Consider the following 15569-nt stretch of genomic DNA (forward strand, 5'->3'; position numbering starts at 1 on the left):
TTCTGAGATCCAAGAAGTTAATTAGTCATCTAGCAAAGCCTGAGGAACTGGGCCAAAGTGGCAAAAATTGCAAGGTATTTGAGAGGGTGGGGAATATGCATCCCCCTGGTCAGGGGTGTTTGGGAAGGGGAGGGCTGCTGTGGTTTTGGGCAAGTTAAGAGATGGCCCCCAAAGGATGAATACCTACTACTCAGAAGGCTGCGGGGGTGGGCAGGAGCACCTGGGGCATTGGAAATGGGAGAGAAAAGGGGTACAATATTGGAAGACAGGAAAGAGAAGAAATAGAAACTTTGGTGTCACCATGAAATTACGCGAAAGTAACATTTCTGGCAATTAACCTGTACCTAAAAATGTGTTTACATCAGGTCATCAAAAGTGTGCATGAGATTTTATAACAGGAGGCTTTATTGGACAGAATCACAATATATACTTTTTCCCTGTATTAACCATCAATTCTATCATAAAAATATATTACAGCATTTGATATGTATCCACGAAACACAAACCATTGTAAACAGAGCAGGCAGCATTGGCCTTGGATTCAAAATTCTTGAGTCCCATTTCAACAGAAAACAGCTGTTGGCAAGTGGATTACACAGAAGGTAATATTGCCGTATTGGGAGGGCTTCTGGTACTACTAAAAAAATGGAGCCATACTTATGTTTAACAGATTAGAAGAAAGTAAATGTAAAACTACAATGTTGACACACGAGAGGATGCTAAACTTTTGCTTCATTTGTTTTCTACTCCGAGCGTAGCTGTTTGTGTTCATGAACATTCACCCACATGCATATAATCACGGGCACACAAACATTCACCTGTATGCATATAATCACGGGCACACAAACATATACCCATATGCATATACTCGTGGGCACACAAACATTCATCCATATGCATATACTCATGGGCACACAAACATTCACCCGTATGCATATACTCATGGGCACACAAACAACATTCACCCGTATGCATATAATCATGGGCACACAAACATTCACCCACATGCATATGATCACAGGCACACAGACTCATGGGAGCACAGGGTTATGGGCACATTCACTCCAACACAAACACACAGATGTTCCACCCATTTTCCTAAGAGTCTGACATTAAGGGATTGCAACATTGTACAGAAACCAATCATTTGCAGGTCACTTTGTCCCCAGGAAAGAAATGTCTTTTATTTTTCTAAATGCTGGTTTCCAAAAGTATTCTTGATGTGTGCAAATAAATATAAAGTGCATTTCCATATTGAACGCTAAACCAGCTGGCACATACCTTAGGTTTCCTTAATTGGACTCCCTTCTATCATCTACTAGCCACTGTCTGGATGCCCCAAGCTATGGTTGGTGTGAGTTCCCCACCCCACTTTGCACAGACATGAAAAAAATAGAATCTATGGAAATTCAAGGAATCTAAAGAATTGGTGTTCAGTGCCCTCATTACTAGGAGCCTCCAGGAGGACTGAGGATAGCATTTAGCCAACTGTCCTCTCACTAAAGGGAAGGGATGGTTCTCCCATTGGACACTAGGCAGAGTAAAGCCTCCGTGTGGGGAAATGAGTGTGTTCCATGAAGAAGGATGGGCGGGAGTGGCTAAAGTTGTCTACTGGCATCCACTACACACGACATACTATGGCAGAAGGAGAGATCTATGCATTCCTAGGAGCTTCCTCACCAAACACCAGCATGAATAATGCACATCCAGATGGCAGGATTTGATCCTTCTCCCAGATGAGCCTTAGAAAATTAAGTCTGGCCTATTCCAGTGTCTAGAAAAACCACCCCAGGTGGTAATGGGCATCAGGCAAGGCACCTTTTTAATTTGTGCTGTTTGTGATCCAGAGTTAGCCATTTTTCCCTGGGGAAATCCTGATGGGGTTGGAGGCACACCAGACTCCACAAATGTTTCTGCACTCCAAGAAAGGTTGTATTTACATGTTTGTTGTAAAACAGGAGTGTTGAGGTTTGGAACAATTTCAGCTTGCAAGGGAACTTGACATTCGAAGGTTGTTAGAGCAGAGAGTTTGGTTACTATTAATAATTCAAGCAAAGGTTTGGTAATACATGAGTTGAGTGCAAGGCAATGTCAAGCTGAGTCTTTTGGTGCAGGGTGTTTGGTATTTCAGTCGATGCATGAGCAGTCACTATGGTCTGGTCCTTAGGAAACTGACCATCTTGGGTCACCCAATCAGTTGAGTGTCAATGTGATGGCATCCAATTCTCCCCCAACACCAAACCCAATCCCTGAGGATTGTCTGGGATAAGACCGAAGCCTTGGGCCTTGATGGTGATACTCTAACTCTCACAGTTCGGAGTAGACTTCCTCTTTCCAAATACAGATTTTAGGCTCTTGAAACCATCAAATCATGGGCTTTGGCTTCTATTAAAGACGTGCAACAATTCTTCCGTGCCAGGGAACGAGTACAACAGTGACATGCTGAGCATGCGTGAGAGGACGCAGGAAATACCACACGCTGGTGTTCCTAAGAACACACGCATGCCCCAAGGGGTACACATCGTCTTTTGAGTTAAAAATCCAAATTACTTTAAAAGTCCTTAAATATGGGTATACGTGAACTAGAACACTGCTAAGATTGATTAGACTCATCAAATTTGACCTTTAAATGCTAGATGCTATTTACATGACACACTGTACGGGCAAACTGTGCAACACCCGGAGATAGGTGTGGGAGTAAAGGGAGGGTGATTGAATTGCCAAGTAGCACGAGGACAGCTTTTGCCAACTGCTTGTTTCTGCTGTGTGGATTTTTCCGTTTGTCCTGGGGGTATATGGCAGTGCCCATCAGGACCCTGCATTGATATTAAATGTGTAGCACTCCCTACCGAAGACAAACATTCGCCCCCTTCAGGATATTGTCAGAAGATGTGCCCTGGCTGATGTGGTTGGTTTCTTGAGAGTGAATTATGCTTCCCTCCCCACGCCGTGTAATGAAGATGCCCCTCACAATGAATGAGATTCGTTTTCCTTCCTTCTCTCTTTCTTTCCTTCCTTCCTTCCTTCTTCGTTCAACTTCCTAGGGAATCTGCATCAGGAGAAAGAAGTGGCTAGGACTCCTTCCTTCCTTCCTTTTCTCTTCCCTCCTCCCCTCCCTCCTTCCTTTTTTCCTTTCTTCCTTCTTTCCTTCCCTTTTTCTCCTTCCTTTGTTTTTCCTTCCTTCTCTCCTTCCTTCCTTTCCCATTCTTCCTTCTTTTCTTCTTTTCTGTCTTGCTTCTCTTCTTATTCCTTTTCTTTCTTCCTTCTCTTTTTTGGCAGCTAAAAACATATGGATTTTCTCCATGTCCTCTCTTTCTAAAAGAGACCTAATTCTTATATTCCCAACCTCAAGACTTCTATCATCTCCCACTGGCCACAGATCATCATCATGTTCAGCCCATCTCAAGGGGCACTTGCCCTCCCTCTCAGCCCTCACCTGACACCATCTCTGGACCCACACTGAGCTCTGTCACCACTGGACCCCTCACCAGGCAGGCTCCCATCTCTTCTGTGCCTTGCCACATGCTCTTCCCTACTGTAAGTTCTGGCCCAATGCCACCACCTCTGAGAAGCCTTCCAGAACCCTACTTTCCCACCAGCTAAGTTCTCCAGCCCTCCCTCTGTACCCCCACAGCACTGAGTACACACTTCCAGGGCAGCCCCGCTTCCCACATTGCAGAGTAATGACCTGTCTCCCCCAGAGCCTGACAAAGCACAGGGCCTGGCATGCAGTAGGTGTTCAGTAAATGTTCGGAGAGTGACAGGCAAGTCTGCTCATAGTTCTGGACCACAGCCTGCAGCTGCCACATGCCACCCTCCCAGAGGCTCCAGGACTCCACTCCTCTGGACCCCTGACAGATCTCTTCTTCTGCACAGTGATGTCTTGGCCAGGCTGAGCGAAGCCAGCATGTGTCCTAGCCGCTTCTTTCTCCTGATGCAGATTTCCTAGGAAGTTGCACGACTGTGTTCCTTGGGACCTCTGATTCCTCCTTTCTAGACAGTCAACCCCCAAAAGTGTCTGGCTCCTGCTCTTTCACTCCGCATTTGTGGAATGAGGTGCAAGGAGGCAGGAGCCACCTTCCTTTGACCAGGCCAGAACTTAGGCTACAGCAGAGCAAAGGCAGCTGGCCTGGGGTTGGACTAACTTTTTGGGGGCTAATAGGCCATTGGTCTGGGGAGACAGTGTGAGCCAGCGGGGAAGTTGGGGAACTTACAAACCACACTGCTCTCAGACCACTTTCTCCCCTGAATCTGCAAGAACAAACTGTAGAGGCCAAGCTCCACCCAGCCTCTCCCCGAGTCCATCTCAGCCCAGGTCCCAGAGCCAACACCAGGGCCCTCTAAGTCAGTTCTCCTGGCTGCAAGGTGCTAAGAGGTCCACTTTGGTGCCAGGGTAAATGCTGGGTCCTACTGATGCTCCTGGGCGCTGCTGGCCCAGAGTTTCAGGGAAATCCAGGTTGACAATGAGCCTCACACACTAAAACAATTAGACAGATGCCCTGTCAGTGCAAAGGGCTTGTGAGCCATATGTTCTGGGCACAGAGGTTGCTGCAAAGCTTCTTCCCTCAGAATTCCCCTAGAAACACATACAAAGTAAGATGAGTCTAGAGAATTCCTTCCCAAGCAAGTGGCAGCCATATGTTGGGAGAGGTCCCAAGGCCCAGCTGGTGGGTATGGGTGTTAGCGCAGGAGCTGAGAGTAAGGGGCTGTTTCCTGATGGCAGAAAAACATCTGCTGAGCCTAGAGCTGCCCAGAGTGAGATGCAGGTGATTTCATGGAGAGATCAATTTTGTCCCTCTGAGAACAAAATGGCCCAGCCCTTGAATAAAACTGGAGATTGAACCATTTGGAGAATTAGGGAAAGATACAAGCAATTGAAACTTAGATACTTATTAATAGAAACACTCAGTTTCCCCATGGTCACTGGCCCACCCTCCTTGAGAGCCCTGCCCTGTTTTGCATTCTCCCCAAAACCTCCCTGTCTCCGGGACTTTCAAATCCTCCCAGATCTGTAACGTAGAGATAATAACAGCACCTACATCAAAAGATTATGATGAAGATTAATGGGAAACACTACCCCTAAACCCTGATCTCAGACAACTTTCTCCCCTGAACCTGCAAGCGCAAACTGCAGAGGCCAAGCTCCACCCACCTTCCCCCCAGGTCCGGCCCAGCCCAGGTCCCAGAGCCAACACCAGGGCCCTCCATGTGAGTCCATAGCCTGATGTCTAGTCTTTCCTCCATACCCACCAGCTGTTAGGACACTGTCATTACTGGCTGCTCCAAGTGACCTGGAAGGGTCAGCCACACGGGATGAGCTGGGAGCCAACAAAAGACCCACACCCAGAGACTGGCATGCAGAACTATCTCTTGCTGACCTTGCCCCAGCCTGGCTCAGTTCCTGTGTGTGAAGCTGGCTGGGAAGAGGGCAGGACAAGCTCTGGGTAGTGGCAGGGGTGGCAGACGTCATCACCTCCCACAGCCAGGCTGCCCCAGTAGAGTTTGATCCAAGACCCAAGCAAGTGCCCCCAAAGGGACCCCTCTGAATGCAACAGTCCCTCCCTCTAACAAGGCTTCCTGGCTCAGAGCCAGCCAGCACTGCCATCCTCTGCCAGTACCCCAAATATATCTCATCCTTATGACCTGGAGCCCCTTAGAAAGGAATGAAGAAGGGTTTTTGCAATTTCATGGAGAGGTCAATTTTGTCCCTCCAAGAACAAAATGGCCCAGCATTGAATAAAGCTGGAGATCGAACTGTTTGGAGAATTAGGGAAAGATACAAGACAATTGAAACCTAGACAGTTATTAATAGAAACACTCAGTTTTCTATAGAGCTTATCCAAGTGTCTAAGATAATTTTTCCTTAGGGGATGGTTTGAAGACAATGCCTATCAGTTACCTGGGCATTGGTGATTAAAAGTGCAGAAACCCAGGTCCTGCCTGGCCCTGCTGAAATTGATCTCTGAGGAGGGGATGCTGGAATCTGCATTTTAAACAACCTTCCATGGTGACTTCTGTGAATAGTAATTTAAGAGCTAATGGCTCCCTTCCAGACACATGAGGCCCTAAATATGACTCGGACCTCCTTTTCCCATGGTGCTCCCAGTCCAGAGGATAGGAGCTGACCCAAGGGATTCCTGGCACCTGATAAAATATCCTCATTAAACTCGGGCAAGTTAGTTTAGCCTGCATCTGGGCTAAATTCTAACAATACACAGCCTTTGGTTCCTCCAAGGGTCACACTGCAGCCAAGGGAAGGCCTCATCTACCTGCACCCAAGCATGTAAAAGGGTGACAACCAGGACATGAACCTGGCCCCATTCTTTCCATCTTTTCTTAGAAAGAAAGGCACCATGAAAAAGAAAACGAATTTCACAGACATAAGGAGACAGTTTTATTGCTCATGGGGACAGGAGGCTGAGCTGAGTCCTAGAAGAGATAGAGTTGGTCTAAGATGGTTCAAATCCATTTCCCCTCCTGCCCAAGCCTGCTTTCTAAGTAAAAACAGGCAGGTGATTGGTGAGCGATCTTTGAGAGGCGAGCTGACCACGAGACAAACCCTAAATACCAGGGCACACATGCAAATGGACGTTCCCTTTGGAGGTCCCTCAGCTGTAAAATCCCCTCCCTCAGAAAGGTGCCATATAAAAAGCCAGAATAGTTGCAGGGTGACTTAAAAAGGCAAATTCTGATTGTGTAGGACTAGGAACTCAGCCCTATATATGGATTTAGGAATTTGAAAGCCCCTCCTTTATGGCCTTATTTTCAAGCTTCTTGAAAGATTTCCACCCAGTCCAACAGTTCACCAGAGTTTGGGCCTTAAAGGTCAAGTCTCATCCTGGAGTGAAGTCAAGCAAGTAGTTTTAGTTTGATTCAGATGCTGAAAATCTTGGTGTTTCTATGTGTTATACCTGAGAAAACAATGTTACCTTCGATAAATTAAATTAACAAAATGAGGTAGATAATTCAACTGGGAGTAATAAAGCCAGGGGGTAAATTTGATAGACTGTATAGAGATGAAAATAAACATTTATCTAAAGGTAATTACAGCAGAGTTGGCTAACACTGGTTGCTAATACATTAATTTTCTTCTCACTTTCCCTTGGGATTTAATTTATGTGTCCAAATAATAATGAAAATACCGAATCAATGGACTTATCTGGAGTTTTTGTCTACGTGATGCCGGTACAATTGGTTTTAGAGGTATAGTGAAAATTATGAAAAGCATCTTTTCAAGATATGTGATGTTGTGGGTGACAGATCTTGCTTCTTGGCTAAAGAAGAGGTAAAAGAGATCTAGTTGCTACTGGGAGTACAACATGTTGCCTATACAGTACAGAGAAGGCAGAAAGAGCATGTGCCACAGTTATTCTCCCAAAGTGATATTGATGAAAATATATTTTGCTGCTGGAATTTGGCTGTCGACTGACCTCATGCACTGGGCCACTTTTGCCCAACTTTGAAAGCGTTTGTGTGAGAAGGGAGCTACTCTCCTCCAAGTCAGCTGTGCATCCTGTGTTGGCTTCTGCTGGTTTTCAATCCCACTGGTCCTTCTGGGGTTGGGATGTTGGAGGGTGCACAGCTACTTGCCACCAGGAAGCAAATGTCTGTCGCTATTGTAATATGAGTGGCCAAAGGAGCTCTGAGCCAGAGCAATTTTGTTTCAGGGACACACAGAGTCATGTCTGGCAGTGGTGTGCTAGTAGATGTTTCACAATCAGCTCTCTGTGGGGCAAAAGGCCTGATTTACAGAATTTGCTGATTTTCATGGTATAAACACTCCCACCGTGGCTGATTTCCAGCTACCAACATGATGCCCCAGATCATGAAATTGGGAAGGATCGTGCCCCATTGGCTTCCCCAAGCAGATATGAGCCCATCTCTGACAGCAACTGCAAGATGCCAAGGCCTCCTTGGAAGCTACACCTGTCTCCATTCTAGTCTCCACAGAAACTTTGAAACTAGATAAGACTAAGCCAGGTGAATTGTTTTCTAACTGAGGAGCTAAGAGTTAATAAGACATCTTTTCAAATAAAGATGCAGATACTTCTCTGCCTTTAAAAATTGGGACTGCCTAGAAGTAAAAACCAATAGACTCTTCACTTCCTTCCCGTTGGACTACATCCTTCCTTCTATACCTCCAAAGTTAGGATGTAAAGAGCTGGCAGGAGAGAATGAGCCATCTGATTCCATTGCTCCCCGTGCTTCCCACCCTGGAGGAATCACTTAGAGTGGAGGATTGAAAAACAACTGCTCTGAGTATTCACAAGTCAATCTGAAATGGTAGACAAAGAAGAGATGGCCAGAAAGCAGGGGTGGGTCTCCTTGGTTTTTATTAAATCAAGTCAGGACTGCTAACAGATTGGCATGTGTTTTATAGGTGCAGTATTCCATAAAAATTTCACTGTCTCTAATCGCTTGAACCTGGAAGGCGGAGGTTGCGGTGAGCCTAGATCGCACCATTGCACTCTAGCCTGGGCAATAAGAGTGAAACTCCCATCTCGAAAAAACAAAAATTTCACTGTCTCATCACTAGCACAGGGCACTTTCTTGATAACCTTGAACAGCCTCTACCTTCTGTTAATAGGCTTACAGAAACTAAGGAAATGGAGGTGCCAGGACAATGGAACCCAGTGACTTAAAATCAAGGCAAAAATCCCTGCTCAGGCCAGTTCTTGCCCATCCATCTCCCAGGACATGCCAGATAAGATGCAGAAGACAAGGTGAAACACTTCCTGTAAATTCAGGCCACAAACAGGGGGAGGGGAGGACCAACCGGCCACTTTCCTCCTGCCTTTACTGAGCTCCGACAATTAGGACTTGTAAATCAGAAAAAGGTGACCTCCCAGTCAAACTTGAAAGAACCTAATACATGTAGGACCAGCCTATTTAAACCATTTTCATGCTAAGATTGTCTGCACACACAAACATTCGCTTTTAGGGGGAAGGAGAGGACAAAAGTTGAATCCAATTGACCATTTCTAAGACAACTGGTCAGCAGCAATTGGGCAGCCACTAGTTGTGAAACATTTTCCCTCAGGCACACAGCCCAAGAGTCCCAGCTGGGCACAATGTCATTAGTACCAGCTGAATAATATTTGGGTTGAAGCAGCCACCACTACCCTGTGGAGACGAGGTGCCATGTTAGATCCAGGCCAAATGACCACTGCCAGCCTCCCTTTCAGCATGGCTGAAATGTCCCCTGGAGACTGTCACTTTTCTTCAGCATGGAGCAGCATCCAGTGGTCAGCAGGCAGGTGGACACCATGCTTCCCACCTACCACCAGCTCTCTGCATCCTTGACAGTGACAGAACTGAGTGTCATCCCCCAGGGAGCCTCAGGTGAGTCCAGGAGCTCAAAGCAGCTTCTTAGAAAGAAAGGCCAGCACACGGCCCACAGTCATCCTTTGGTGACAAATAAGGAGTGTCCAATGTCTGCCCTTGAGGAACCAGGAAGCAGGCTCTGGAGCCCCTACAAGCCAGGGAACCAGGATCACTGGGCATGCCAGGGACTGGCGGCTGGTGGTGTCCACCCAGGGGCCCCCACGCCCTCCAACCCTTCTTCTCACCGCTGCCTCATTCTAAACTCTTCAGCAGGAGCGTGGTCCTTCACTCAGACACCGGCAGAATGTTCTGGCTGTGAGAGTCGCCTGTGAGGCCAGAGGAGTGGATGGAGCGTCTGTGCAGGAGCCTGTTCAGAATCTCCTTGCAGCTTTTGCGGTACTGGTGTCGCAGTAAGGAGTACACAAAGGGGTCGGATGCGGCCTTGCTGTACGCCAAGCACTTGGACAGCACCCCCCAGTGGGAGCCGATGGGCACCGTGGAGAAGAGCTCCACTAGCCTGCAGAGAGACAGGGAAGCTGTTAATGAGGACGTAGCTAAGCACCGCCTGGAGTGGCCGTGGGCCAGGGCCTGTCTGTGCCCTGCAGACAACGGTTTCCCAGCCCAACCCTCAATTTATCTGAGACTGCCTCCTCAAATAACAATGATAACAGTTTACACCAATCATGATGATGATGGTGAACAGGCTGTATTTTATTCTACACACTGTGTTAAGCACTTTCCGTATGTGATTTTGCTGAGCGCTGGGAGATATGACCATCTGTGTGTTACATGCAAGGAAACAGATGTCCCAGGAGGTTAAATACTTTGCCCAAGGTCACATGGCCAGTAATTGTAAAGGCAGGATTTGAACCCAGGTCTGTCTGACTCTGAAATCCAAGCTGCATCGAGAACCCAGCTATTAGCTAATAGCTGGCTGTCCTGGCTTTGTCGCCAACTCTGCTGCTGACTTGTCATATGGCCCTGGGCACCTCTGTTCACTCCTTGGACCTGTATGTCTCATGTGAAAAACAAAAAGGTGGGACAATATCGTCTCAATGATCTTTTAACTAGAAGAGTCTGGTCCCATTGTTTGCTTCCGATCCTGGCTCTGTGTTCCTAAGGAAGTTGCATGGAAGGAAGGGCTGAGGACAATTTTGAAAACATTTTGCAAAGCTCAAAGTATGTCATGCACAGGAAAGAATGCTGGCAAGGAAGGCCTCTTCCCTGGGTTGGGATCCTGGTGCTCTTTGACAATAGCCGCGGTTTCAGGTGATCCTAAAGGGACCCTCATTCTTTTGGTGAAGGGGCAGGGAAAGACACAGCCCATGTATCTTAGAGTCCTCTTGGTGCCACCAGACAGCTCCAGGCAAGGGTGCTAATACCATGTTATGAGGTCAGGGAAAGCCTTCAACAGAATTCTAGCCTCCACCCAAATCAGGCCATTTACTCTCTCAAGTGTGTCCAGCACCCTTGGCCGTATTTGGACATTATCCAGCATTAACATGAAATAGAAAAGACCCACAGAGCTGGGAGAGTCTGGAGATCATATAACACTCTCTCCTCCACCCATTAATGTCATATGAAAAAATTGAGGCCCAGAGAGCGAAAGGGATTGCCAGACATCACACAGCAAGTCAGTGGCCATGGAAGGTGCAGCACATGTACTCCCCTGTGACTGGGGGTCTAGTACCTGTATTCTACCTGGAGTACCTGCAGATAGAAGGCAGTGGTGGCTCTCAGCTTGGGGATCTGCCCAGGTGAGGACCCAGGTACAGAAAGAACTGAGCTTGAGCTGGAACTCAGTGCTTCTATCTTTAGTTGGTTATTCTTAAGCCTTCTTTGGGCTGTAGAGCTGGCGAAGAGGAGGAGGAGGAAGCTGGCGGACCGTGATCCTCCATAGAAATGCCCCTTTCTGGAACAGGCTCTCAAGGAGTCCACTCTGAGGCCCCTCTAGTTGGCATCCCATTTTCAGCCCCACTGTCTACCTTTGCCCTCTGACCCTGTGGGGGACTGTGGCTATGTCTCCTCTCATATGCTTGGGAGCCTGAATGGGGAAATGGAGCTGTGAACATTTAGGAAATCTGTACTTTTAAGAAATCTATTTTGAGAAGTGGTGAATTCAAAGGGACAAAAAAACCTGAATTTAGAATTCACACCTAATAATAATAATGAATTAGCTGAATGCCAACACGTTGTTGCTATGCGATGCCAAATTGCTTTTTCAAAATGTCTATAGTTTTTTACACATTGCTAACTTCAGGCTTAGCATTTTGGCTATCCCAAAAGGATTTATTAAAAGAACCAGATACCATCAAACCATCCAGCAAGATCGAAATCGTTATTTGCAGGCTCTGTAGATTTCACAGAATAAAATTATTCAGGACAATCTAAAATTTCACCATTTAGATAATTAAGCGGTAAAATCTATTGCATTTGCTTCTCAGAGATGTCATGGCAAGTCTGAGCTCTCCACCTGGCTCAGATATCATCATTCCCAGTTGAATGTCTCGTCTGGGCCAAGCACTTGTGTGTACAACCTCTAACCATGCAATTATCCAGCAGAATGAGAATCATTATTCCCATTTCTCAGGTGAGGAAATCAAGGCTCAGAGAGGTGAGCAGCAAGTCAGGGTCTCCTGCATGGGAAGCCCAGCTCCATCTAACTGCAGTCCAAGTCTTGGCTAGTGGCTATGCCAAGATGTGAATCTCAGCATTGCAGACATTACAAAGGAAGCTCTGGGGTCCCTTCCGGCTCCAAGAACCCCTTTCCCATGAGGTCACTATATGCTGTCTGAAACTTTGGTCACTTGCCCCTCCACACTGTGCACAATGACAATTTCTGCTTTGAAAAGCCAATGTCTGGCCTTTATCAGGGCCTCCAAGCAAAGAGATGCTTTGGCTGAATACAGGCCTGGACACTGCTGCCACGTGGCCACTGGCGGGGGTAGCTGGGATGCCCCCTCCAGGCCCGGCTGTGGCTGGCTGAGCTGCTTTCTCGTGGCCCCATGCAGGTGGCTCCCTGCGCCTGCCATGGCTGGCTGCTGGCTATGCTCCACACTAGCTCCGACAGCCCCCAGCTCCTTTTGTTGATGAGAAGAGGCAAGGGTTTCCATATTGCCACAGTGACTTCTTTCTAATTCCAGATCTGGGCAGGCATCTGGATAAGCACCAGATCCCTTCCAGACGACCTTTTAGAGAGGGACAATTCGGTCCATGTTTTCCTGCTAGATCTAGCTCTGCTCACCCCTTCCTTGTGCCCTTCCCTCCAGGAAAGGGGCGTTACGATTCTGCCCAGTCACATGTCACTAGTGGGCAGGGTCACAGTGTGCTAAAGGGAGCCTCTCCTCCTCCATGTGGTCAGTTTATTTAATGCCTTTCCCCCTCCCTCCTTCCCCTCCACAGTCAAAGTTAGTGGATGGTCTCAGGACGGGACGTGGGAGGGAGGCAGCTCGCAGAGCAGAAGTCTCCAGTGTGAGGCCCTGTCTCCTGCTCAGTTCTGGCCGAGAGCCCTACAGTGAGGGGTTATTGGGCTCAGGTGTTGACAGAGCAGGACCTGGCTTCCTTTTGTCATGGCCCCCGTTATGGGTTGAATTGCGTCTCCCCCAAAAATTCACATGTTGAAGTCCTAACCCTTAGTGTCGGAATGTGATCTTACTTAGAAATAAGATTGTTTCAGATACAAATCAGGTCATAATGGAGTAAGGCGGGCCCCTAATTCAGTACTATTGGTGTTCTCATAAAGGCAGAAACTTGGACAGAGACACACACACAGGGTGAGTGCCGTGTGAACACGGAGGCAGAGATCAGGATGAGACATCTGCAAGCAAAGGAACCCAAAAACGGCCAGCAAACCACCAGGAGCTCGGGGGATGCCTGGAGTGGGCTCTTCTTCACAGCCCTCACAAGGAACCAACACCTTGATCTTGGACTTCTGGCCTCGGGAACTGTGACAGGTCTTTCTGTGTTAGAGCCGCTCGGTTTGTGGTACTCTGTTATGGCAGCCCTAGCAAACCAAGATGCCCCCTGAAGAACCCCATGGGGAGCAGGGGAGGCTGTGTGGTTGTGTGGTTGTTCTGGGGACCCCTGGCCATAACAGCATCAACCAGCCCCACCCCACTCCTAGAGCTCGTGTAGGCCAAGATCAACCCTGGAGATCTGATAAAGATTAGCAGCCGCAGGAGCAGGGTGCCACCCCTTGCCACCCTCTAGAAATCAGGGCCTGTCCCCACAAACATCGCTGCCTGCCACCTGCCCCGACCTTACACTGAGCACAAGATGACTTTCCGTGTGCTCTCTGGGGCATCAGGCTCCATTCAGGGGGAAACGTTCATGCTTCTGTGCTCAAAAGGCACACATGCCTGCCCTGACACAGCTCCCCGCAGAAAGTCCCCTGCGTGAGGTCTACACCCTCGGTCAGCCCATCAGGTGGAGGGAGGGGACGGAGCTGGGGAGGGGCCAGGATCCCCTCTTCCAAGCATGTCAGGGGATTCTGACACAGGAGCCCAGCCCCTATGGCAGCCTGGGGTGTGTGGGTTTGGAGAGGATACAAAGTGCTGCAGGGTGCAGAACTTGTGGATGAAAAGGAAGCAGGGCACAGAGACATGTATTTTTCTGACTTAGGGTGAGACACAGAGCAGATACCCACAGATCTTGCCAGACCCCCAAACCCTGTGTGCTTGCATTCCTATGTTCTGATAGCTGTCCAGGGAACTATTCCATGGAGCCATGCCTCCTCTCTCAGTAACAAGCCCCTCTGATGTGGGTCACTGGCACGTCTGAGCTGGCTGCCACAGTCCAGTAACAAGCCCCTCTGATGTGGGTGACTGGTGCATCTGAGCTGGCTGCCACAGTCCAGGGCTGATGGAGACAGGAAGCTGCCCACCCTTGCTCCTCACCCACGGGGACCTCACATTCCCACCCAGCAGTCTAGGCAGTCCTGGTCCCGGGAGGCAGGAGGGAGGCATGTCTGCCAGAACTCCAAGGCCTTCTCTGAACCTCTGGAGAGACCAGTGTCCTGATCTTGCTCCACAATGACAATCCCCAAGGGAAGCAAGTTCCGAAGTGAGAACAGGACCAGTAACCCCTGCAGCCCCTGACCCAGCACCTCCTGTGGGCCCCCAGGGGCTCTGTGTCTCCTTAACTGCTTCACAGAGACCATCTCAGGACCCCAATATCACTCTCCCTATGGTACAGAAGATGGAACCAAGGCAGAGAAGTGTCAAAGCTACACAGCCGGAACATGCAGGAACCAGGATTTGAAACTGGAAGGTGGGTGCCGGCAACCATGTGCCTTCCTGGTGCCAGGCTGCCCCACTGGCCTCCTTGACTGAGGTTCCCGTTCCTCAATGTGATCAAGCACCTGTACTTTCAAATCCTGAATTTAAAGTGACAAATTAGCACCCTCTTTTTACACCTTCTATGCCACCATCATCTCTCCTCTCTTTTCTCTTCCTCTTTCCTTCTCTCACTCACACAAATGCACATGCACGTACACACACATCCACATAAACACATGCACACACATACATACATACACATGTATACACACACACAAACGTTGTGTACTAAATGCAACATGGGCCACAGAACATTCCTTGGACAGCCAGCCCACGGTCTTCCCAAGACTTCTAGAGAACTCAGCTTGCATATTTGAAGACCTGCGTATTTGAAGTAATGAGCTGATGCTTTAAATTTTTACGAGACAGAATGGAGAAGTCATTTTACTAATAGAATATCAATCTTTGGGAATCCCCTGCATATGAGACCCCTCTCCCATCTACACATTTTCCTGACTTTGAAAAGCCACAATAATGGTGCTGTCAGATTTTCAAGTGCCTCAAAGCCTGATTCCAGTGATTTACGACAACCACAATTATTTGTAAGCGTAGATCACTGCGGAGAGCATAGCCTTACAAATGCTTCCAGACATGAGGATTTTAATTCAGAAAATATGTCATTTGAGCTTTTGGATGAGAACCTGTTGTGGATGTGCAGGCCCTGCTCAAAGACTCTGGGAAGAGTCCTCTGTGACCTCGGGCTTTGAGGACACAGAGCCTGTGTGACTGTGACTTGGAGGTGTCAGACTTCTATTAAGAGTGAAGGTGCAGCTTTGCAAATATGTTTCCCACTGTGGCCTTATGTGCCCCAGTAAACAAGTGCAGGTGGCTCTTCGGCTGGTAGAGTTGGATGTCCTGTCTTTCTGAGATGCCAACTGCATCTGCCAGTGGCTCTGGCTACCAGTGCTG

The 15569-nt window shown here is 48.2% G+C and overlaps 1 protein-coding gene across 1 annotated transcript in view; it reads right to left on the reverse strand.

Annotated features, from left to right (window-relative positions):
• Nucleotides 1-387: 387 nt before the first annotated feature.
• GPR26 (G protein-coupled receptor 26) overlaps nucleotides 388-15569 on the reverse strand; it is a 31134-nt gene continuing 15952 nt past the window's right edge. The window contains exon 3 of the mRNA XM_003255126.3: nucleotides 388-9841. Within this exon, the coding sequence (XP_003255174.3) occupies nucleotides 9610-9841 (232 nt within the window). The 3' untranslated portion in view covers nucleotides 388-9609. The remainder of the gene's footprint in view (nucleotides 9842-15569) is intronic.

The sequence above is a fragment of the Nomascus leucogenys genome, chromosome 3 (genome assembly GCF_006542625.1).
Source record: "Nomascus leucogenys isolate Asia chromosome 3, Asia_NLE_v1, whole genome shotgun sequence".
NCBI lineage: Eukaryota > Metazoa > Chordata > Mammalia > Primates > Hylobatidae > Nomascus > Nomascus leucogenys.